Source organism: Grampus griseus (genome assembly GCF_964374135.1).
Source record: "Grampus griseus genome assembly, chromosome: 15".
Classification (NCBI taxonomy): Eukaryota; Metazoa; Chordata; class Mammalia; order Artiodactyla; family Delphinidae; genus Grampus; species Grampus griseus.
The window spans coordinates 18815443-18841847 of NC_139009.1; the positions used below are offsets into that span (position 1 = coordinate 18815443).

Here is a 26405-nt window from a genome sequence, read left to right on the forward strand (position 1 = left end):
AACTTCTGATGAGTCCCTGGACGTCTAGGCGCTGGGAGGTCCCGTGGTACAGCGGAGCCCATCCCACGGGACCAAGGCCTCATGACCCCAAGTCTGGCCTGCAGAGGGGAAGTCTCAGCATCACCTGGGGCTCACCCAGCAAGGCCCAAGGATCCTCAGGTGACTGGTGACCACACTGAAGTTTGGAAGCACCATTTTATGAGCATTTGAGAAGGATCTGAAGGAAAGGAAAGCAAGGGGAAAGGCAAAGTCATGGTCCTGTAGTGGAGAGGAGCTGATCGGTACACCCAGAGAGAGATCCTGCTGCCAAGGTCACTGCTGGAGACCCCCACCTCCAAGGCCATGTCCGAGCAGCAGGCAAAAACCTCAACCGGGACGTGGATTAGAAAGAAGCAGAATGGGGACTTCCCTGCTGGTCCAGTGGTAAAGAATCCTCCTTCCAAGGCAGGGGATGCGGGTTCGATCCCTGGTCAGGGAACTAAGATCCCACATGCTACGGGGGGACTAAGCCCACGTGCCACAACTACTAAGCTCACGCACCTCAATGAGAGAGCCTGCGTGCCGCAACTACAGAGCCCACGCGCTCTGGACCCCATGCACCACAACTAGAGAGAGAAAACCCACATGCCACAACTAGAGAGAAGCCCATGCACCACAAAAGATCCCACATGCCTCAATGAAGACCCTGCATGCCTCAACTAAGACCTGACACAGCCAAAAAAAATAAAATAAAATAAAATATTAAAAAGAAGGAAGATACTAAAAAAAAAAAAGGAAAGAAAGAAGCAGAACACTTGAAACCCAGAGGATAGGACAGCAGTGTGATTCGTGTCAAGGTGGAAATGGCAACACACCTCCAGAAACTTGGACTCATACGGTCAAAGATGCAGAGGTCCAACACTCACCCAGGCTCCTCCAGGAAAGCCAAAACCCACTGATGACCACAGTCTCAGAGAACTGGGAATAAAGAGGAGGATGTGATCAAAGCTTATCAGGAACTAATATAGTGGGCAGGGGGAGGATGCTCAATAATTTGGATAATCTTTTCATTTAGTTTTTCTTCTCCCTTAACCCTTTTTTATTTTTTAAATTAGTTGTTTTGTAATATTTTCAAAACTGAATTGGAACTGTCACCCCCCTCACCTCTTTAAAACTCCCAGTATTTCGAATTCTAACGCTCAGCATTCATTATCGTGTGAATTCTTATGATCAACTCCAGGCCCCTTCCTGTCATCTCTCCTTTATAAAAATGACGTGAGCACGGAGGGCACTTTTTTCAGGACTCTGCCTTTTCAGGCTTGTGGTGCCCTGAAGTTCTGGCATGTGCTTGTTTCACTCTTGGACCATGACTTTAAGGGACACAGTGGAAGTTTGCCAGAAAACTGGACTGTGGGAAAATGACATTTCCTTACCTTGAAGCTACTTTTAAAATCTGATGGTCTGGACCGAAAGAAGGAATGGAAGTTGGAGGCTGAAGAGACAGACGTGGAGATAATAATGACTAACTCCAAAGCAGACTTTGCTGAAGAGACAAAGCATTGTAAAGATTTAAAAATCTTGTCAGAAGGAAGGGGAGTAGCTTTGGGGGGCAGAGCAAAAAAATCACTGAGCTGGGGTCGGGCCGCTAAGGCCCCTGCGACCTGGGGCATACACTTTGCCCCTTCGGCCTTGGTTGCTCATGTGTAAAATGGGTTCTCTCTTAAGGATCTCTTTCTTTGTTCAAAGTGGACATTTTTCCAGGAGAAACACTTGAGAAGATACAGACCACGTATCTATAAAGTGTGTGGATGGCATGTCACTAGGACAACTGGTTAATATGGACTTTACCCCAGAGCAATCTGCTAAAATGTAGAGAGGGTCAACTTCAAAAGGGGTAAATGTAATAACCTCTACTTGAGTCCCCAAAACCAACTGCCGGACGACAGGACGGGGGCGGGACACAGTGTATCAACCCTGGGGGAAAAGTCTGGCCATTTGAGATGCTATTAGATTTTAAATGAATTCACAGCATAAAATGATGCCTACACAAGCCCCTTGGCCCTTAATAGAAGTTAAGGTCCCGAAAGAGGAGGCGGTGGAGCTTCTGGGTCCTCCCCACAACAAAGAAACAGATCTCCTGGGCCTTGGTCAGCGAGTGACCCTGTGGTGAGGGAGCCGGAGTCCGGTCACCTGAGGGTGGGTGGGAATCAGCCCAGAGAAGAGGGGGATCCGCCGCCCCATGGAGAATTAAAGTCTGAGGAATGCTGTTGTGCGGAAAAGGGATGAGTTTGCTCTGAAGGCCCCAGGAGGGAAGACTGCGGGGAACAGACTGCTGCTTCCCGCGGAGGGAGAATTCTCTAAAAGTCAAAACAGTGCACACAAAGAATGTGCTGCCCCAGAGGTGGCGACCTCTCGTCCCCAGACACCGCGTGAGAAGGCGGCAGGAGGGGGCAACCACGGATGGAACCACCAGCAGAGGACAGGGACTCAGGGGCTCGGGGGCTGAGACACGGCTCCACACAGAGAAAGAAGGAGGGGTGAAGGGCCTCATGCAGCCTCTCCCCAGCCCTCAAGGCTCATCCTAAAAACACACGGCAACGGAAGGCAAGGCCCTGGCCCTCTGGGAAAAGAATCAGACACGGTCCAGAGAGAGACAAGAAGTTTCTAGTAGGCTTCATGGGTAGAGCAGAAAACTACCCAGATCCTGGGGAGAAGGACCTAGGCCTGCCCCAGGCAGATGAGCAGACTGGGTGGGGCAAGGGATCCTGGTCCCTGGGAGAAGAGACCACAGTGCCCCGGGCAGGACGCTCGGCCTCCTGGGCTGCGGTCTCCTCATATGAAAACGGTTACATGCCGAGCTGCTCAGGTGAGCTGTGAGCCCGGCCGGGGCACTGTCAGCATGGTCTCGGCCAGGCTCTGGGAAGGGACGGATCAAGCACGCCAGGCCTCGCCTTCCTGCTGCCACAGGACTGAGACAGAGGAGGAGGCCAGCACCACTCCGAGGGGCCCCGAGTTGTTACAGCTGATGCTCTGATGAGGCACATTCAGGAGTTAATTACAGCAGGGTGGCCGCCAGGGATTTGGATAAACGAGCTTGGCTGACGAGAAGCTAAGTTTCTACAACATCCTTGTGAAAGGGCAGAGAGAGGAAGACAGATTTAAGTGGAGAGACCTACAGTGCCCAGGTGGCCGGTACGTGTGCATGTGCGTCTGTGAGTGTGTGTCCAGTGTCTGTACAAAGTAAGCCCGTTAAGTCCGCCTGTCTATTTAAAGAATGTGTGTGTCCTACGGGGTACACACACACACACACACAGATATACATGTCACCACAACAGGCTGTGAGCAGACCCACAGCTGTCTGCAAACGTGTCTGTTCTGGTCCTGATCTGTCCACGTTCTTGGAGTTTCCAGGCCACTTAGAAGCCAAAAGGTCACTGGACCCCCCCAGGTGCCCATCCTGGCGTGAGCACCTGAGCAGAGGAGGCAGCAGGAGGAAGGGAACGCAGGGTAGGACCTGGCCTTTAGCCCAGGGAGGTCAGGGCCCAAACAACTCCTCTCTCCCTGATGAGAGGACGCAGGACCGCATCACGTGAAATCTGGATGCCCCAGTGCTGCCGCTTCTATGTGAGCAGACAGCCGCCCTGTAGAGCAGGGGCCCACACATGCTGCCCCACCTAAAAGACATGGTCATGACCTTGGTCACTCAGAGTCATCAAAGAACAATCACTGGTCATCTAGGCAAGTCCCCAAGCTACATGCTGTGAAGCTCAGAGGCAAACAGTACTCCCAAGAGCCTGGATGAGCAGGGCAGTCAAGTCACTTGCCGACTGGCTGGTCTCCCAGGACAGGAGTGCTTTGCTGTCTTCTGCCAAAGGCCATGAGAGTTCAGAGGAGGGAGAGGCCGTGTAACTCAAAGACCCGCCTATCTTTAAACAAGACCTCCATTGCAAAACGGGCTCCACGCCAGCAGCCCAGAGTCTCCCAGGTAGACGGGCTCCAAGACGGAAGCAGGACCACGGTCAATCTCAGTGTCGGGAGAACAGCCCGGAAACCACACAGACCCAGGGTCAGCCCAGAACTCTTACCCTGCTAGAGTGGGAGAGGGGATGCTGAGCCAGTGCAGCTGCTGGTCATCTGCCTGGCTCCTGCGCGGTCCCCAGAGATGGGCCACTGTGGGCCAACGTGACCACTATCTCAGGAGACTGCCCTTTGGGCCCAAAGACAGCCCACATGTGTGGCATCTGGAGCCCTCACCAAGAGAGCCTGGCACAAAGAGGGCACTCCTTAGAGGTCTGATGAGCTAATGAGCTGTCAACCAGGAGACATGGCCCAAGAGGCAAGCCGTCACCCTCTAGAACAGCACTTTCTGCAGTCACGGAAATGCTCTGTAATTTGTGCTCTCCAATACGGTAGCCACGACCCAGCCACATGGAGCTACTGAGCACATGAAATGTGGCCAGTGCAATGGAGGAACTGACTTTTTTCTTTTTTTTTAGTATTTATTTATTTATTTACTTAGCTGCACCAGGTCTTTGTTTTGGCACATAGGATCTTTAGCTGCAGCGTGCAGGATCTTTAGTTGTGGCATGCAGGATCTAGGTTCCTGTCCAGGGATCAAACCTGGGACCCCTACATTGGGAGCGTAGAGTCTTAACCACTGGACCACCAGGGAAGTCCTGAGGAACTGACTTTTAATTTTAAAATTTTAACTAATTTTAATTTAAATACTCACAAATGGCTATGCAGCTCTAGAACACTACCGCAGCAATTAAGTCCAACTCGGAGGAACAGAGAGCAGCTGCTTGGAGCACTGTGTTGAGAAGGATGCTGAGGTCACGTCTGTGATCAGTGGAAAAGATTGCTACTATGTCTGCCATGGAAGCACACATCACCTGCTTCCGTCTTGGACCCGAAGCAGCAGCTCACCTGCAGGCTAAAATCCTTAAAGCCATCATTGACTTCCCACTCTCTCATCTCTCGTTCTACCCAGCAGTAAGTCCTGTTGGCTCTGCCTTCAAAACATACCCAGAAACAAACAAACAAACAAACAAACAAAACATACCCAGAATCCTCTGTCCTCATCATCTCCATCCTGGTCTGGGCCATTATCCTCTCTCACCAAAATTACTGCAATGCTTCTAACTGGTCTCCCTGCTTCCACTGCTATCTCTTCTCCACCATAAGCCAGACTGATCCATTTAAAACCTACAACCCTCCAATGTCTCCCATTTCCCTCAAGGGAAAAGCCAAGGTCCTAATGAGGCCCTGTAGAACCTGGCCCCCATCTCCTCTCTGCCTCACCTCCTACCTCTCATCCCCTCACTTCTGCTCCATCTGCACTGACCACCTTGACATCCTATGAACATACCACAGGGTCTTTGCACTTACTGCTCATTTCTCTGATCACTGCATGGCTCACACCCTCACTGCCTTCAGGTCTCTGCTCCAATCTCATCTTATCAGAAAGCCTTCTCTGGCCGCACGATATTAAACAGCAACCTCCCTTCACTTCTGGCAGGCTCTATGTTCCTTCCTCTGCTTTGTTTTTCTCTACTGCCTGTCCTACTTCCTAACATAGCATTTGTTTAATGATTGTCTCCCCCACTAGAATCTGTTCTGTTCACAACTGTATCCCCAGTGTTTGAAGCGTGCCTCAAATATTTGTGGGATGAATCCTCTCTTTTAGACAGTCTGACAATCCTATTCTGTTCCCATTTCACGGGCAAAGAAATGGGGGCTCAAAGGGCATAAGTAATTGGCTCAAGGTCATGGTGCAAGTAAGTGGCCTGGCTCGGATGTGAATGCAAGCTTCACTCTGCACCCTGTGTTGTCAGACATTTCCATTTCTCAAGGCAGTCAGAAATACAAGTTTTTATATAGAATGTCCAAATTTTTAAGTATTAGAAATTTTTGAAGCTCTGGGCAGGTCAAACAGAACAGAAACTGACAGGCCAGATGTAGTCTGGGGACTACTCACCTAATTCTCCTCAAGTAGATCTCCCAAATAGAGGCCCTCACTGGGAGGGAGGGCCAACTCCCCTTCTGGGTTTTGTCGTGATGATTAAATGAGATAATTCAGTAAAAACTCAGCTCAAGACTGGGCAGAAGTAATTGTTAAAAACAAAACAAACAAACAAAAAACGACTCCTATTACTAAACAAAACTTCATCTTTACAGCCAGATAAAGGTGGGGACGCACCACAACCCGGACCAGACTGGACCCCGACCGTAGACTCTACAACTGTGTGGAGAGAAGAACACTGTTGGAGGACGTCTCTGGGCCCAGGACCCTCCAGAGCCCGGCAGGGAGCCAGCGCGGAGGCCACAGCCCAGACACGGGGCCATGCACTAGCAGTGCCACCAGCGCCCAGTCCCCCGACCCAGCAAATGTCCCCCCACCGGCAGGGGCCCTCCATGGCCTTAGAACAGCCTGTCCTCTGTGGGCTCGTCATGTGCATCACCTAACATGGGCTTGTTCTGCTACATCCTGGAATGTTAGAATGAAGAACATTCTGTGAAATCCAGGAGGTCAGAGCTGGAACCGACGGAAGCACTCATGCCTACTTCACCATGGGAAATTCACCTTCTGGCTTTTCTCAAACCAAGAGGCCTCCGAGGCTAAACTTAAAACTAAAAAATACTCGTGAGCGGTTCTGTGAAGCAGTTAAGACAGCAAGCATCTTTGGAGGCTGCTGTCAGGGGGTTTCCTCCATGGCTCCCGTCAAGTAAACGATGGGTTTGCCCCGCCTCCATCAGCTGCGACAACATGCGGTGACACAGGAGGCAGGTCCCCAGTCCCAGCCCCACTGTTGCCAGGACGACAGCTGGCGCTTTGAGGGCTGACACTAGAAACCCAGCCCCAGGCTAGGAGGCAGCCCCCTCATCTCTCTGCCTCTCTCTGTCACTCTGACTCCCCTCTCCCCACCAACGGAGGCTGAGGTCACTCTACACCTTATCCTCACAGCTAAGGTCTTGAAGGGAACAGTGAGGCAGGCTTGGCCAGAGGTCAGAGACCTTCAGAAAGACCAGAAACTGAGCTTTTGAAAGGGCAGCAGTCCCAGTCCCAAGCTTCTCTTACCAGAGAAGTCTGAGTCTCGCGATAAAGGGGTGACCTGCTCAAGGGCAGAAGGTCACCCACCCAGGGAAACACTCCTGCACAAAGAAGAAACACCACCCCTAGTCCAAGGTGCTCTGGGCCTTGGGTTGGAGTAGCAGGAGAGGCAGAAGCGACTGCTCTGTCTGCGTCCCCCCAGAGGTGAGGGCCCCCAGCGCTCACCCACACCGAGTTCCCCAGGGCACCATGGAAGAAGGTGATCTGACCCCTGGCCCTGGGTGGGTACGGGTGGCGGTGGATGGTTTTCTGGCCTAGAACCCCGCACAGGCAGCCTTGGGCTCTCCCCCCGACGCCGGCTGCAGCTTCCTCCCCCAGGAGGGTGGGGGCCAAGGGCAGCTCTCCTCCCCAGGTGAGGACCAGGTTGGTTTCCTAACTGAACAGGATCTGAAGGAAATGCAAGCCTGCCGTGTGCCCGTCATCCCTCCATCCTCCCCCACACCCTCCTCCACCACCTCCCACTCCCTGGGAAGCAATTCCGAGTATGTGCTTCGGAAAGGCTCAGAAGTCTAGAGTTTGTACCTGGCGACGGGTGTGCACTGGGTGGATTTCCCCGGTGCCTGCAGCTGTCAGGTGGCAGTCGGGGTGCTTAGCAGCCCCCAAGGTCCCCAACTAAACCCTCGTGTTATGGTCACATGGGAATAAAGAAAAACAACTCCAACTCCCTCCTCTGGGCCTCCTGCTCGACCCTAACAGGCCCGTGGAGCCAAGGAGAAGCTGGAGACAGGCCTGAAGTCCACCGAAACACCCTGTGGTCAACGCCACTGGACGGCCTAAAGCACCAGATATGCGCTGGGCAATGCAACGAGAGCCCTGCCTGCCAGGGCCACACTCACAGAGCCTCAGCTCCATGAGGTCCCATCCCTCCTGGCAGAGGAGACAAGCTGAGCACCTGCCAGGGACGAGGCCGGCGGCCCACCCACCGGGCATCACCCGCCGTCAGCAGGAGGCTGCTCATCTTAGCAAAGGAGAGCCCAACCTCCCACGTGACAGCAACAAGGAGGACAGAACCAGAGGATCGGGGTGGGCTCCTGATGCCAGAGAGGAGAGTGACGGCTGGAGGCCACACACAGTGCCTCCTCCCAAAGCAGTTTAGAAGACAAGATAAACACTCACCAGCAAAAGAAAGAGTGAGACACGGACCCTGAGAACTAAATTCTGAAAGGAGGTCTCCCCTGCAAATTGGGAACTTTTAAAAAAGGCATTTAAACAAATATGAGTACATAAGTGCCAAACCAGCTTCTGTTTCCTCTCCCACTATGACTTTCTGCAGCCCCTTCCAAAACGTTTTCACATCTATTATCTCATTTTTATTCTCACGAGGGGCTTTCGCAGGAGGAAAGTGAAATGGGAGTGTGCAACCTCTCCAGTGGCCTGCACTCAGCTCGAGACACATCAGCTGACATTCCTGGGATGTAAAATCAGCCCAGAGCCCACACCACTCTCCACGTCAGCCCCGACGCCTGGGGAGGGAGCAAGCTCTGTCCCGAATGGAACCATGGACAAGGATGCACCGGCCCCAGCTGGCTCCCATCCTGCCTCGTGGCTCCTCCTTGACCAGCGTCCCCTGGGCTGGGGCCATTGCCATGTACTAAATTGTACAATATGGTTAATTTTATGTTATATGTTGTTCACCTCAACAAAAAGGAAAAAAAAAATCCAGCAAACCTGAAAGTCTTTTCTCGCCGAGAACCCAATTTAACACACTTTTTTAAAAATTATTTTTAAATGTAACCCCTGGATTATGGGAGATTTTATTCTACTTCTCTGTATCTTCAAAATGTATCCAACAACAATAGTATGATGGTAGACAGTTCACTGCCTACTCTTTAGCACTGTGCTAAAAAAACCCTCTACACTGAGCTTCCATAATAACCATACGAGACGGGCATAAGACTTGAGTATCTGGTTCTGAACTGCTCCATCTGAGAATAAGATGTTACTTTTATAATCAGGGTAACACTCTTCCAAACACAGAAGAAGGAAAAAAGACTTGAAGGAATATGCCTCTATCAGTATTTTTTCTTTATACTTGTCTATTTTGATCAAATGTCATACAACATATACTGAAAAAGAAAAGAAACTCTTCCAAACCTGTGTTTACCTGGCTGTGACTTGAGCCAAATAAGGAAACAGCAGGCAACAGCCCACAGGATGTCACCACTGCCTTGGGGCCTGTTCCCTGCAGCTGGGGTTTTCAAATAGGCATCCCTGGGGGGAGCTGCAGGGTTCCAAAAGCAAAGAAGTCTTTTCTAGATAAACAAGGAAAACTTAAGTGCCTAAGTCCACCCTCATTCATTCCTGGGAAGAGTGTAAATTGTTTGAACCTCTATGAGACAATTTGGTAATATTTATCAACATGAAAAATGCACACGCCTGGTTCCTCAAAAAGTTAAATACAGAGCCACCATATGACCCAGCAATTCCACTTGGGTTTATACCCCAAAGACTTGGAAAGCTGGGACTCAAACAGATACTTGTACACGAATAGTGCATGGCAGCATCAGTCACAAGAGCTAAAAGGTGGAGCCCATCAACAAATGAATGGATAAACATGGTACATACATACAATGGCGTATTATTCAACCTCAAAAAGGAATGAATTCTGATACACACTACAACATGGATGACCCTTGAAGACATTATTCTAAGTGAAATAAACCAGTCACAAAAGGACAAATGTTGTAGGATTCTACTTATAGGAGGTACCTAGGACAGTCAAATTCATAAAGAAAAGTAGAATAGTGGTTGTCAGGGGCTGGGGGAGCGGAGGCCGAGGAGTTAATATTTAATGTGTAAAGAGTTTCTGTTTGGGATGATGAAAAGGCTCTGAAAACGAACAGTGGTGATGGCAGCACAATGTTGTGAATGTACTTAATGTCACTGAACTCATACACTTCAAAATGATTGAAATGGTAAATTTTATCTTCTGTGTATTTTACCACAGTAAATATGCATATATATATACACACACATGTATGTATACACACACACACATATATATACATATATATAATTTTTAAAATGCACATGCCCTTTGATCCAGCAATTCCACTTCTAGGTTTTGAGTTTTCAGATATATTTGTACACGTATAATATGGTGTCCCTATAAAGATGTCTATTACAGCAATGTTTGCAGTAGCAAAAAATTGGAAATAACCTAAATGTCTACCTACAGGAGCCCTTTTAAATAAATGATGTTACCTCTATACAGTGGAATACAGTACCGTCACAAAAAGCATGAGGCAATTGCAATATGGACTTAGAACCCTCTCTAAGGGATTAGGTGAATAGATGGAGTGCAGAGGAGTGAACATACTACCATTTGTGTGTGAAAAGTCTGTACAGGCACAGCTCAGAGATACTGCGGGTTCAGTTCCAGAACACTGCAATAAACCTAACATCGAGATAAAGCGAATACTGCAATAAAGCGAATACGTGAACTTTTTTGGTTTCCCAGTGCATATAAAAGTTATGTTCGCACTATTCTGTAGTCTATTAAGTGTGCAATAGCATATCAAAAAAACAACAATGCATGTATCTTAATTTTAAAAAAGACTTCATTGCTAAAAATCGTTAACAATCACTTAATCCTTCAGCGAGCCGTGATCTTTTTGCTGGCAGAGGGTCTTGCCTTGATGTTGATGCTGCTGACTGATCAGTGGTAGCTGCTGAAGGTGGCAGTAGCTGTGGCAATGTCGTCTTAGAACTAGACGGCAACGAAGTCTGCAGCGTCAACGGACGCTTCCTTTCACAAATGGTTTCTCTGTAGCATGTAATGCTGTTTGATGGCATCTTACCAACAGTAAAACTTCTTTCAGAACTGGAGTCAATCCTCTCAAACCCTGCCCCTGTCTTATCACTGAATTTAGGTAATATTCTAAATTCTTTGATGTCATTTCAACAACCTTCACAGCATCTTTACCAGGAGTAGAATCTACCTCAAGAAACCATCCTCTCTGCTCATTCGTAAGAAGCAACACTTTATCCATTAGTTTCACCAGCAATTCAGTCACATCTTCAGCCTTCACTTCTTTTTTTAAAAAATAAATTGATTTATTTTGTTTATTTATTTTTGGCTGCATTGGGTCTTCGTTGCTGTGCACGGGCTTTCTCTAGTGCAGCGAGCGGGGGCTGCTCTTTGTTGCAGTGCATGGTCTTCTCACTGCGGTGGCTTCTCTTGTTGCGGTGTGTGGTCTTCTCATTGTGGTGGCTTCTTTTGTTGTGGAGCACGGGCTCTAGGCACATGGGCTTCAGTAGTTGTGGCACACGGGCTCAGTAGTTGTGGCTCACGGGCTCTAGAACACAGGCTCAGTAGTTGTGGCGCAGGGGCTTAGTTGCTCTGCGGCATGTGGGATCTTCCCAGACCAGGGCTCGAAACTGTGTCCCCTGCATTGGCAGGTGGATTCTTAACCACTGTGCCACCAGGGAAGCCCCAGCCTCCACTTCTAATTCTAGTTCTCTTGCTATTTCCACCACGTCTGCAGTTACTTCCTCCACTGAAGTCTTGAACCCCCCAGTCATTCACAAAGGTTAGAATCAGCTTCTTCCAATCTCTTGTTAATATTGATAGTTCGACCTCTTCACATGAATCACGAATGTTCTTAATGGTATCTAGAATAAAGAATCCTTTCCGGAAGGTTCTCAATTTACTTTGCCCAGATCTATCAGAGGAATCACTCCCTATGGCAGCTATAGCCTTACAAAATGTATTTCTTAAATAATGAGACCTGCAAGTTGAAATTACTCCTTGATCCATGGGCTGCAGAATGAATGTTATGTTGGCAGGCATGAAAACAACAGTAATCTCCTTGTCCACCTCCATCAGAGCTCTTGGGTGACCAGGTGCATTGTCACTGTGCAGTAATATTTTGAAAGGAATCTTTTTTTTCTGAGCATTAGGTCTCAACAGGTCTTAGCATAATTCTTAAGGGCCCTAGGATTTTCAGAACGGTAAATAAGCATTGGTTTCGATTTCAAGTCACCAGCTGCATTAGCCCCCAATAAGAAAGTCAGCTCATTCTTTGAAGCTTTGGAGCCAGGCATTGACTTTTCCTCTCTAGCTATGGAAGTCCTAGATGACATCTTCTTCTAATAGAAGGCTGTTTCATCTACACTGAAAACCCACTGTTTAGTGTAGCCACCTTCATTAATGATCTTAGCTAGATCTTCTGGATAACTTGCTGCAGCTTCTACACCAGCACTTGCTGCTTCATCTTGCATTTTCATGTTACGGAGACGGCTTCTTCCTTAGAACTCAGACCTCAGGAACCAATCTCTGCTAGCTTCAGTCTTTTCTTCTGCAGCTTCCTCACCTCTCTCAGCCTTCACAGAACTGAAGAGAGTTAGGGCCTTGCTCTGGATTAGGCTTTGGCTTAAGGGAATGTTGCGGCTGGTTTCTTCTTCTATCCAGACCACTAAAACTTTCTCCATATCAGCGATAAGACTCTCTTGCTTTCTCATCATTCTTGTGTTTACTTAAGTAGCACTTTTAATTTCCTTCAAGAACATTTCCATGGGCTTCCCTGGTGGCGCAGTGGTTGAGAGTCCGCCTGCTGATGCAGTGGTCACGGGTTCGTGCCCCGGTCCGGGAAGATCCCACATGCCGCGGAGCGGCTGGGCCCGTGAGCCATGGCCGCTGAGCCTGCGCGTCCGGAGCCTGTGCTCCACAACGGGAGAGACCACAACAGTGAGAGGCCCGCGTACCGCAAAAAAAAAAAAAAAAAAAAGAACTTTTCCTTTGTGTTTACAACTTGGCTAACTGGTGCAAGAGGCCTGGCTTCTGGCCTATCTTGGCTTTCGACATGCCTTCCTCACTAAAGCTAATCGTTTCCAGCTTTTGATTTAAAGTGAGAAATATGTGACTCTTCCTTTCACTTGAACACTTAGAGGTCACTGTAGGGTTATTAATTGGCCTGATTTCAATATTGTTGTATCTCAGAAAATAGGGCACCCGAGGAGAGGGAGAGAGATGGGGGAATGGCCGGTCAGTGGAGCAGTCAGAACACACATATTTATTAAGTTTGCCGTATCATAGGGGCGCAGTTCGTGGTCCCCCAAAACAATTACAATAGTAATATCAAAGATCACTGGTCACAGATCACCACAACAAATATAATAATAATGAAAAAGTTTGAAATACTGTGAGAATTACCAAAATGTGACCCAGACACATGAAATGAGCAAATGCTGTTGGAAAAAGTGGTGCTGATAGACTTGCTTGATTCAGGGTGGCCACAAACTTTCTTTTCCTTTTCTTTTTTTTTTTTTTTTTTGGCCACACCATGGTTTGTGGGATCTTAGTTCCCAAACCAGCGATTGAACCTGGGACCTCGGCAGTGAAAGCACAGAGTCCTAACCACTGGACTGCCAGGGAACTGCCGCCACAAACTTTCAATTTGTTAAAAAAATTCAATATCTGCACAGCACAATCAAAAAGTGAAGTGCAATAAAGCAAGGGGTGCCTATATACAATGACTTGGAAACAGAATAGCTCTGAAAGGATACACAACAGAGATGACAGTGGTTGTCTGAGGGATGGGAAAGTAGATGATATACAGAGGGAAACTTACTTTCCATGGTACAATTTTTTTCATACCTTTGTAATTTTATAATATGTACACTTCTGGCTACTCTGAAATAAACTTTAAAATATTTTAAGTAATGTCCAACTCTTGCTTCTTATAGAGGAGTTTATATCAGACCAACCCTTTAGCCAAGGATAAAAGCCGGATAAAACACAAAAGAACAGCTATCTAAAGGCAATAGGAAACAACCAACACAGCTAGGACTTCAGGACACAAGCTCTCTGAGGGAAGGGAGACACATTTAAGTGAGCCCAACACACTCTGCCACTTTTTCCCTTGAGACCAGGGTTGAGAGTCTGAACAGACAGCAATGGCTAGAGCTTCCGAGGGGCTGGAGAAACAATAACTGGTGAACAAGGATTCCAACGCAGAGTAGAGGGGTGAGATCCTGGACAGAAGAGAACCATAGAAAAGTAAGCCTGACTTTCTCTACAACTACTCCCCTTGAGGCATTTGCCAATCCCTAAGCCGTATGGGGCAAGAGACCGAAAATCCAAGCAGAAAGTGACAGAAAAGAGGCTAAAAATCAAAGGATAGTTTTGGCAGTCTCTTAATGTTGAGGAATTCAGGGTCCCTCAAGAGGAGGACACCCTTTCAGTCAAGACCCCTGAAGGGGTATTTCCTAAGAGTAGGCACAGAACAGAAACAGACCAGCTCACTGAACCCAGCTTTAAATCTTCTCACCCCCACATGGGATCAATCTGAGCTAACCCTACTATAACCATCTGCTGCGAGAAAAGTAATCCTGTCTGGAGAGACACAACATCATTTAGGGTTGCTATTATTTTCCATATGCAATATCCAGTGTTAATTAAAAGTCCAGGATGCCATAAGACAGGACCAAAAGTCAAGAGAGAAAAGCAGACCCATCAGTATTCTGATACCATGGTGGTCAAAGACTTTAAAATAAATGTTTAATATGGTTCTAAAAATAGATGACAAAATGGGGAACTTAACCAGAGAATTCAAATCTATTTTTTAAAATCAAATGGAAAATTTTTTAAAATAAAATGGAAATTCTAGAACTGAAAAAAGTACAATACGGAAGTTAAGGATTCAAGAGATGAGCTCAACCACTGAGTTGACAAAGCAGAAGAGAGGATTAGTAAACTGAAAGTTAGGTCAGTAAAAATATTCAGTCTGAAGCACAGAAAGAAAAAAAGGAAGATCCAGACATTTATGGAACATGGTAGAAATGTCTAATAAAGATATCTAGAGTCATAGAAGCAAAGGACAGAATGACAGAGAAGCTACAAAAAGATACTGGCTAAAAATTTTCATCAAGCCATCAATGCAAGAAGCTCTTTGAGAACAAAACAGGGTAACTTCAAAAGAAAACTCCTAGGCAAAACTAAAACCAAAGACAAAAAAAAAACCCAGTAAAAGCAACCAGAGGAAAATAATACGCATTAGTTTAAAAGGAGCAACAGTATTATTGTACAACATGGGAAATATAGCCAATATTTTATAATAACTATAAATGGAGTATAACCTTTAAAAATTGTGAACCACTATATTGTACATCTGTAACTTACATAATATTATACAGCAACTATACTTCAAAAAATAAATAACAAAAGGAGCAACACTATGTCCTACAGCTGGAAGCCTGAGGATAATAGAAAGACACCTTCAAAGGGCAGAAAGTAAAAATCCAGAAACCTTCAATTCTATATCTGATAAAAAATGACTTTCAAAATTGAAATAAAAATAAACACACTTTGGGCTTCCCCGGTGGTGCAGTGGTTGAGAGTCTGCCTGCTGATGCAGGGGACACGGGTTCGTGCCCCGGTCCAGGAGGATCCCACATGCCGCGGAGCGGCTGGGCCCGTGAGCCATGGCCGCTGGGCCTGTGCGTCCGGAGCCTGTGCTCCGCAACGGGAGAGGCCACAGCAGTGAGAGGCCCGCGTACCGCAAAAAAAAAAAAAGGAAAAAAATCCCAAAAAAACCCCCACACTTCTAGCAATTAAAAATGGAGAGAATTTAGTGCCAACAGACCGACTTGAAAAGCAATATTAAAAGGAATTCCTCAAGAAGATGGAAGCACAGCAATGAAGAAGAAATGGAGTGTAACTGAGAGGGTAAAATATGGGCAAACGTAGGTAATGAATATTAACTGCAGAAGACTATAACTTTATGAGACTGTTTTGTGGGGCTTAAAACATATGCTGAATTACATTACATTACAATTGAATTACATAAAATACATTACAATCGAATCACAATGTTGTACATGTGAAGCTAACAAAATATTGTAAATCATCTATACCTCAATTTTTTTAAAAACCTGAAATAAATAAATAATAAAATAAAATATATTACAGTGGCCAGAAAGTATTGGGGAGGGGAATTAAGTGTTGTGAGGTCTTTGCACTGTGATCAAAGACGCAAAAAATACTTTGGGGTAGATGCAAATGAATCCTAATTGACATTTATTGACCTTATTTCATTTTTGAAAGACATTTTGATACATTTTGTAGAATATACATTATTCTTTTTTTTTTTTTTTTTTTTTGCGGTACGCAGGCCTCTCACCGTTGTGGCCTCTCTCATCGCGGAGCACAGGCTCCGGACGCGCAGGCTCAGCGGCCATGGCTCACGGGCCCAGCCGCTCCGCGGCATGTGGGATCTTCCCGGACCGGGGCACGAACCCGTGTCCCCTGCATCGGCAGGCAGACTCTCAACCACTGCACCACCAGGGAAGCCCCAATATACATTATTCTTAACTGCATCAAAATCAATCACATACTAGATCAAAAATCAAGTTTCAACAAATTTCAAAGGGCTAAAATCGTGCAGAGCATATTCTTTGACCGCAGTCAAATGAAACTAAAAATCAATAATGAAAAGATAACTTTTAAACAGTCCCCAGATATTTGGAAATTAATGTACTCCTAAATAGCTCATGGATCAAAGGCATATCAATGGATTTAGAAAATATAAATTTTAGAATTTAGAAAACGGAACTAAATGACAACAGGGATATGACATATCAAAACTTGTGGGATAAAGCCAAAGTACTATAATGAGGAAAATCTATAGCATACGTACACGTTTTAGAAAAGAAATGCTGGAAATTAGCTATATCAGTTCCATTTCGAGAAGGGAAAAAAGAACACTAAATTAATCCCAAAGAAAGGAAATACAAAGTTAGAAGCATAAATTAATGAATTATAGACATGCAAAAAGAACCAAAAAGGTGTTTCACTGAAAAGGCTAAAACATTAATAAACCTTAGTAGGACAAGTTAAGAAAACATTTAAAAACAGAAGGCACAAATTACCAATATCAGTAATGAAAAAAGAACTCAAATCCCATACACAATGACACATAAAAAGAAAATATAATGAACATTATGTCAAAAATATGAAAACTTAGATGAAATGGACAACTTCTTGAAAAAACAATAACTTTCCAAAACTCATGCAAAAAGAAATTGTAGAACGTTCTATCTTTAGATGAAACAACCTTCTCATAAAGAAAACTCCAGACCCAATAAGGCTCCACTAGTGAATTCTTCTAAACATTAAAGGAATAACCTAAATCTTCCTTAAACTTTTCCAGGGATTAGAAAGAGGGAACATTTCTCCAATTAATAAGTCTGGCATAACCATGATACCCAAACCCGTCAAGGACATGGAAAGAAAGTTAAAATGGCAAGCAGCTCTCATGTCCACAGTCACAAAAGCACACAGGGGTGGTTCTCTCAGCCAGACCCCAGGCTCCCCGCACTGATCCTGCCCAAAGGGGCATTAGAAAGTGGGCCTTGTGGCCTCTGTACCTCAGCCTGACCATCACTGTTTCCAGCTTTACTGGTTACAAAGCACCTCTGTGTTTCCCATCTGACCCTCAGCAAGATGAGTATCAACATCTCTACTTTGGAGTATCAATACCCCCACTTCACAGATGAGGGAAGTGAGGCTCTATGGGGTGGATAACTTGTCTAAATCATCCACCCAGAGACTAACAGATTCAGGGTGAGACTCACCACACCAGGAGGCCCCCACCAAGCACTGCTGAACGTAATTGAAGAGGTCCTGGATTATACATTACGAGACAGACAAGATGAACACAGATGGGTATGCTGAAAACTGCACAGACTATATAAAAAAGAACTCGCCAGTCTAGCTCAGTGGTGACACACGCATTTTTTTTTAATGTAGAGAACCCAGAGGGCTGCCTCCACATTACGAGAGATCAAATGCAAACAAGAACCAAGACAGTATAAAAAGCAGAAATTAAAGAATGCCTTTGAAGGAACTCAATAAAGCCAGTAAAGCTTTACTGAGGATTCTTTAAATATGTTCCAGCCGCAGCAGCTCCTCAGTAACCACAGGACACAGGGCCGAGGAGAAGGGGACGAATATGACGGGCCCTTTGTCACAACGGAGGTAGGAAGGTTCCCCTTCTAAAGCCCGTCTTCTGAAAGATGAGTCCGAGGCCCAGCTCAGGAGCTTCTAGATCTCATTGGTAAACAGAGAGAGAAAGAACCTCCCAGGACAGACAAAGCTAGGACACATCAGCTAAGTGACTCAGTGTGTGCCTTCAAATAGCACTGTCTAGAGAACATGAGGCCCACCACTGGGGCCCCCCGAAACTAAGGCCCCACCCACCTGGGTGGCAGGGTCTATGAAAACGGCAATTTCAGTGAACCCACTGAACCCAGAGCAAAGAGCACCACCTGAACACAAAATGACATGGTTCCCAGAGCAGAGAAATCATGTTTTCAACCTATTGAGTTTGTTTGTTCAGGGCAAGTCAACCTATGGATAACAGGAAACTGGTGGATGTAATTTCCGAAATCCTTCAAAAAGCATGTGAGATGAACCCAGACCAAAAACTATTTAAGACTGAGTCACACGAGAGCGGGGAGTCTCTGCAGTGGATCAGGCTGGAGTAAAGCCAGTAACAAAAGAGAGGGGACAGCAGGCAGGCAGTTCTCTTGATGGAAAAATGTAAACAGCGGGCTCCCCAGGGGCTGGGCTCAGTTTTAGGTCTTCACAAATGACTTAGCGGGAGAAGGCAGTGGGGCGATTTCCCTGAGCCTGTGGGAGGAGGGGTGAGGGGCTGATAGACTTCACACACGAGGGCCCCCGAGGCCAGGGGATGGGTCGCCCACCCCTACCCCACCGCAGGGAGAGGAGCCCTGAGAACAAAGCAGGTGAGCGATCTGCCCGGGGGTGTGTGGCAGAGGGAGCGGGGAGAGGAATAACACAGAGTGATGCCTCCAGAGAAAAAGAGTTCACATGGAGCCCTGGGGTACCCACAGCAACTGGGTTCACGCCCTTCCGACAGGCCCCAAACCCAGGCTCCAGGCCGGCACTGCCCCAAGGCCACCCCCAAAGAGCCTCACCTGCTGCTGGCTCTGCTCCTCCAGGTTCATCTTCACCTCCAGCGACTGGCGGGCCTCCAGGAAGGCCTTGCGGTGCTTGCGGTCCGCCATGTAGTAGGACATGATGCCCACAACGATGGCGCACAGGTAGAGGAAGACATTGGCCAGAATCTGTATCCAGAGGAGGAAGAGAGGAAAGGACAATGGTCAAGGCATGTCTTCAGGAGAAGGATGGAGGAGGTGGGCAGGTGGTGACCAAAATCCAACTGCAAGTTGCCCACTGTCCAGGGAGGTCCCCAGCAAAGCTTCTGACCTCGAGGGGGTATTCAGATCCCTGAAGTAGACCCTGCCCCATCACCATGGATGAGTGAGGGGACTGCTGTTCTCCCTTCCACCTTTTCACGGTAGGGAAGCTGGCCAATCCTGCCCACCTGTGCAGCCCGAGCAGTCCTTCTGCTACTCATCTGTTCACTCACTCACTTGTTCAACCACCACTTACTGCACCCTTACTTCATAGGCGCATTTAGGTACTGTGCTGATTAGCTGGGGAGGAAAGTGAACCAAGCCCAGATCTACTGGCCAGGGGTGTACAATCCTAACAGCTGCAGATCATATGGAAGGTCACAGGAGACCAGAAGAGGTCCCGGGCTGATTTAGTTGTCACGATGCCACCTAACACGTGTGCCGCAGGCTACAGGCTTCTGGGATTCACATGCATCCTCTGAGCCAACGCCACCTGCCAGCGGGTGAGAGGGTGGCCAGTACCAACATCCAGGTCTCATGAAGAACTGAAGCTCCAGGAAGGGGAAGAGGCAGGTGGGATCTGACGTCTGTCCGGTGAGCTCAGTGCATTGGCACCAAGGGCTTCTTTGGGCATCGAGAGGCTGCTCCCCCACCCCTGGCACCCTGAGGGCTGGCCTAGGTGTCCTTGGTCCCCAGCCCGCTCCACAGGCCACCAGAGGTAACCTCAGCTATGGACCTGACATTCAAACCCCACCTGACTTCCTGGTGCTGTCTGCTGTCGGCTCCGATCCTTGACCTGACTGGGCCCCATCTGGGGCTGGACCAGGTTCTAATTCCTCCCACTTCTCCAAGACCACTGGCCATGAAGCTTCTCCAACAAGGCCCGTTTCCAGGTCTGGTGCCTCCCACTCCCCTGAGGCTGCCCCACGCTCCCTGCCTTGATTCCCTGAGGTCCTGCCAGAGGTGGACAGACCCCTCCTCCCGAGGGTGTGGTTTCCGGAGCAGAAGTTGGAAGTTGAGAGGCAGGAAGGGAGACATAAGTTCTTAGTTTCTGACCCTAGGGGAAGAAAAGATTGGCCCAGCAGAACATAATAAATTCTGGGGTAGGTGAAAAATGCAGGGAAGTCAATTTTAGATGTTGAAACAGGACAGTTTAATAGACAATAAGGCAAGTTAATTCTAACATTAATTTCCTGGGTACTCTTGGTTATGCTGTATCCCTCTGACTGTTTTTATGTTTCATTGTGGCTTTTGGTCGAAACTAACCAGGAGGACCTACCACCCCCCGCAGAAGCTTCCTGAAGAGTCTGTACTTGGGCACCAGTCTAAGCCCAGGGGGCACTCAACAAAGGCCCGCTGAGCAATGAATTGATTAGTAGGTGAGGTGTGTCTTGGTGCGGGTCATCCAATCACTGGGTGAAGATTTCACGAGCTTCTTAGATGGCTGGTTCTAGCAACTAACAACCAGCTGTGTTCTTGGGCCTGGGCAGCCTGATCGCCTACACCGCCTGCGGGGCAAGCAGGGCATTTCAAAGTCCTGTAGGACGGCTCCTGCACCTTCTTCTGGACCGTGACCACCCATTCCCTTCGGAGTGGTCAGTAATACTGAGTATGCTCTCAGGCCACTTCCTAAACATCTGATGATCGGAAAAGCTGCCAATTTATCATTCACGTTCAGCGAGTCAAAGCAAATCACACAGATCGCTGGGTCTCAAAGCCAGTCTAGCCTGAGGTCTAGGAACCTCCACCTCCTGTGGGGTCCTTAGAAACCTGCGTAACTCCAAGTTCATGGTGCAGGAAGCTGTTCAAGGTCAGGCGCACCTCGTGCGTCCTCACCAAGCAGTGGCACTCCACCAAAGCCCACGCGGGGTCCAGACACAGCAGCCACCGGGCCAAGGGTCTCCGGGCTGACGGGGCTTGGGGTCCTGGAGGGCGAGGGAGGAGCCACACGTCTGGACCCCACACCTGCCAGTGTCAGCAACTGAACCAGGGGCTCCAGACAAGGCAGGTTGACCTGGGGCCACAGGCCTGTCTCTGCCCTGGCCACAACCAGCCTGGGCTGTCACACTGCTGGGGACAGAGCTCCTCACTCAGGGGTCTTCCTGACCACCTCACGAGGATGCACGAGGCGGGCTCTGTAAAATGTACAGTGCTGAGCTGCTGTCGTTCCCCACAGGGCATCCACCTAAGAAAACCAAACCTGCAGACAGGCTGTCAGAGAGCAACTCTAGTGGAAAAGTTTCAAACCAAAGATTATAATACAAAAAATAAGAGGACTCAGGGACTTCCCTGGTGGCACAGTGGTTAAGAGTCCACCTGCCAACGCGGGGGACACGGGTTTGAGCCCTGGTCCGGGAAGATCCCACATGCCACGGAGCAAATAAGCCCGTGCGCCACAACTACTGAGCCTGCGCTCTAGAGCCCACGAGCCAGAACTACTGAGCCCACGCACCTAGAGCCCATGCTCCACAAGAGAAGCCACCGCAATGAGAAGCCCGTGCACCGCAACCAAGAGTAGCCCCCACTCACCACAACTAGAGAAAGCCCGCGCGCAGCAACGAAGACCCAACGCAGCCAAAAATAAATAAATAAAAATAAATTAGTTAACTTAAAAAAAAGAGGATTCAGGTTGGGTTCACGCCTGGGGAATGTCTAGGCAGGACAGCATTCCTTTCATTGAAGTGCACATTTTAAAATAAAATCTACTTTTGCACTCACTTGTAGGTACAGATGATCTAGAAAGTAAATTTAAGAGGAGCGCTGGACTCCGGTACTGCCCCTCGCTAGCCGGGTGGCTGCCAGGTCACATAACCTCCCTGAGCTCACTTCATCATCTATGAGCGAGGGAGGGACTGACTCATCTGGAAGACCCCTCGGTCCTGACACTGGTCCTCATCAGACCTCACTTCTGAGGGCAAAGGTTGGGATTGGAGATGAACCTGGTCCCGAGAGGCCAGGGGAAGGAGAGCAGGTCAGTTCCAAGTCGGCCAGAACGCCACGCTGCCTCCCGGGCCCTGGGCATCCCCGGACCCAGAGGCCTCATCCCCTTCCTGACCTGCACTCTCGGCTGCAGGGATGCGGAGGGAAACGGCCACATCTGGACCATGCGCTGCAGAGTCAGGTGGGTCCTGCAGGTGCCATCCAGGCCAGGGAACTCCCTCCCGCCTTCCAGTGAGCACAGCTGTTTCCAGACAATTCTCCCGACAGTCCCAGGCCTTGGGTCTCCTGGAGCTCCCCCAATTCTCTAAACTTGCCTCAGCTGAAGAAAGGGCCCTCAGGGCGCTGCTGCTCTGGTCCACCCGACCTGTCTCCAGGGCTACGAGGCCCAGAAGGAGTGCGGCAACCTCCCGGTGCCAGGCACGGGGGGGGGCGAGAGGCTCAGCCTCCAAGTCCAGGGCACAAATCCACTAAGGCAAGGAGACCTCCAGCCGAGGAAGCAGGGGTTCGCTCTGGGGAGGAGGGTTGGGGACGGAGCAGGAGCTGCACTGCAACACGGTCCCCTGGGGTGATGGGGGCCCAGAGGTGCACAGGTGACCGGCGGGGCGGGGGAGGGTGTGGACAGCAGTCCCCGCGTGCAGCCAGGGCCGGGAGCCCCTGATCCTGGCCTGTTTCCTCGCCCGTAACATCCTCTCACATCACAACCTTACGTTCTAGACACGGTCACACACCTCACCCACCTCATCTCGTTTAACCTTCACAAGGCAGGTGACATTATTCCAATTTTACAGGAGAAGGAATTGAGATTAAGCAAGGGCTCAAAACTAGAGGATAAGGTTTCTTCCTGCACTCATCTCATTATTCTCTGGCGCAAAGCCCCACCCTACAAGCACCCCTCAGCTAACTTACATATTTATAACCCCACCTTTCCCCAGAAAGGCTATTAGATATTTTCTAAAACTGAAATTAAAATTTCCACCAAAACCAGCCCTAAAGCACTTACTGTGAGCTGCTTGCATTTTTAATCTGAAACATCTACAGACTTCCACAACTTCCATACACATGGGTGGTCATTAGCTCTAGGCTCAGAAATCCCTAATTTATGCCTGTAAGTGTGTCTCACTTAGCAAAAGGGATGTGCTCCTCCTAACACGCTTGGAAAAAATGAGTTGTGCTCCTTCGGCAGTGAGCCCCGAACAGCGCCAGCGCCGAGGAATCGACGGTGACCAGGACGCCACCGCGGAGCCCAGGAGCCCAGCGCTGCCGGAGCAGGTCCAGGTCAGGCCACGAGGATGGGTAAGCGGGGCAGCTGTCACCTCTCTAACACATCCGTTAGTACGGCCTCTCGCTACAGTTTAAGAGCTGCAGACCCAGGAAAACCTTTGGCCACCAGGAAAGGTTGAACCCTAGAGAGAATCTGAAATGTGTCTATCACGTGACTATGACAAACGGGCTCCTCCCAGCTGAGCCTTGACCTCTGCAGGCCTGGGATGAATCTTCTGGTGCTCCCACCCCGGTGGGAGGGGCGGAGGGCTTCCTTGTCAGAGCTCGTCTCTTCTCCCTCCAGGACTGCCTTCCCAGCACCCACTGCTGCGCGAATACCCTGCAACCCGCAACGCTCCAGCCACAGCCGACCCACCTGGCAGCCCCTCTTCCTGCTCAGCCTCCCATCTCCCTTCCCCACTTCTCCATCCTCCTCACACACGTCTGCCCCCTCTCTAACACCCGGGGCACCTGCTAAGGCAGGCCCTGCTGTCCTCCTCACCCCTGTGTCCCCAGAGCCCAGCCCAGGCCTCATCCAGCACCCGGTGCTCAGGAACCCAGAGCTGCTGGGCTGGACGGACCAGGTAACGGAACCACGTCACAGACTCACCCCTCACCTGACCCCTTCAGCCTCTGGCCAGCAGACAAGAAGCCAGCATAAAGTCCACCTCTGGCCCCCACCACCTCCCCGGGACCCGCCTTCTAATTAATATCCCATCTGCTGCACCCTACCCTAAGAGCAGAGAGGAATGGGGCTCGGTCACTCCCCCAGGATGGAGCAGACCCCCAGGACAGCAGGTGGGGGACAGTCCAGGAGATATCCAGAGTATAAGGCAGAGCGTACAAAGCGGTGAGAGAAGGGTGGGGATGGGTGGCGGGGTCTCATTCATTCAGGAAGAGGTTAGATGGCTTCACACATGCGCCAGAGAGATGGGGTCTTGGAAACATGACGACGGGGCTCTGATACCACGGTCAGTGAACAAGCGTGGTCCGAAGGCTTCTGCCCTCTCTAGTCATCCAAACAACGTATTTGGAGAGTTTCAGCTCCACTTTCCAGTTCTGAAAGTGAGCAGGAGCCCCGATGTGCAGACCCCCACTCCTGGCTCTTCCCAGTGGTCCGGGGCCAGCGACGGCCGTCCACACTAGACGGGCGATGCCCGCCACATCTCCAAGACTGAGAAGCCCTGCTCTGGGGTGCCGTCGAGGTTATCTCTTCACGTCCCAGTGGGCTCCTTTAGACTGGGCAGCAGTCTTATTTCAAACAAATTGTTCTTTTTTTCTTTTAAACACAAGGTTTTAAAAATAATGAATAAATGAATGCTTCTCCCAAGTGGGTAAACATTCAGCTTCATCTAACCCATGGCAGCTGGATAATGTGTTTACAATACACCCCAGCTCAGAAATGCAACCGTGAGAAAATTCCTTTACAAGATCCTTCCTCTTGGAATCTGATGAGTCACAATGTCCCACACAGTTTCTAACAGCCCACAGGGACAGGGACTGCTCTTAGTGGGGCTTTAAAATGGAAGTCAGCCCATCAGAGGCAGGCTGGTGGCTCAAATGCCTAGGCTGACCTCTCCCTATAAACTCATTCCGGCCTGCAGATTCCAGAACATTCCCAAACAGGGGAGAAGAGACCGAGGGAGAGACAGCAGCTCTGGGGTGTCAGTGTCCATGTCAGCTGCCCTCGGAGACCTTGTGATGCTCTGCTGCTGGGGGGAGGCCCCTGTTCATTATAGCTAACCTAGATGTTTTCAAAAAAAACTCTCCAAGGAGCTGCAGGGCAGGAAGGAGCGGGGAGAAGGCACCTCTGAAGGCAACCAGCCTCCCCAACCTAAGGAAGACTGGCCGGAGCCTGTGGTGGCAGCCACACAGTGCCTGTGGGGTCCCCACCTGTGGAGCCATGCTCCCTGCAGACACTTGGAGGGGCCCAGTAGTGGGTGAACACATGGCAAAGAGGTTGGGCCACGCCATCACAGAGACCTCCCACACCACCAGCAGGCTGTGTGACCTGGAGCAAGTCACTTAACCTCTCTGAGACTTGGCTTCCTCATCCTCACCGTAACCCTGACGGCTGTTCCACTAAGATTAAAAGAGATTCTAGGCAACACCACCTAACAGAGGGCTTGGCGTAAAATATGTTCTAAATGACTTTTTTTTACTTTTCTTCCAGAAAGGAGAAAGAAAATTGGGACCTAATAATAATACTTTAATGAAGTTTTACAAGAGACTTCACATTCATTATCTTATTTGTTTGTCACAACAGCAAAGTTTTCTTATTCTCATTTTGTAGAAGAGACTTGAAGCCCAGAGAAATTAGGTTATGAGCCCACAGTCTCCCAGCAATGCTGAAACTGGAACCCAGATCTCCTTCCTCTTTTCTTCCCCCTACAAACACAGAATTTAAATTTCAAGACATTAAAAAAGCTCTGTCCCAGCCCAGAGGACTGAATGTCAGAAGCCAGCCTGACCAGGCACGTGTGGCCTGGGGGCAGATCCGCCGCTGCCTTCTTGGCCAGCAAGCACACCACCCAAACACGAGTCCAGGGCCCCCTTCCCTATGTTACTGTCTCCTTAGCTGTGTTGTGATGAGGGTCAGCAGAGGCTGGGCGAAGTCCTAGGTGCTGGAGGTCTCCAGGGAGCACAGAACCCGGTGAAGACCTGGAGCATCTCTGTGGGTCGGGGGGGTCCGTAGACAGTGGGGTGACGCTCCCGTGCTGCCCCAGAGCAAGCTCCAGCATCTCTCTGTCAAGAGGCGACTGGGGTCTCCAGTAAATACAACCCTGCTTGACACAATGCAAGGTTCAAGCCTTGGGGCACTGTGACATGCCCTTCCAAGCCAGACATCTGTCAGGTTTCCACCACGTGCCTCAAAAGGACTTCCAGAAGCTTCCTACTTGTTTAATACCTGGGACATGCCTCTGCTAAGAGATATGCACCCTCTTCCAGAACA

The 26405-nt window shown here is 49.0% G+C and overlaps 1 protein-coding gene across 1 annotated transcript in view; it reads right to left on the minus strand.

The window, feature by feature from the left end:
• The window catches only part of ADCY3 (adenylate cyclase 3), an 80341-nt gene that overhangs the window by 27854 nt on the left and 26082 nt on the right, over positions 1–26405 (minus strand). Inside the window, exon 2 of the mRNA XM_082672220.1 lies at positions 19031–19180. Within this exon, the coding sequence (XP_082528346.1) occupies positions 19031–19180 (150 nt within the window). The remainder of the gene's footprint in view (positions 1–19030; positions 19181–26405) is intronic.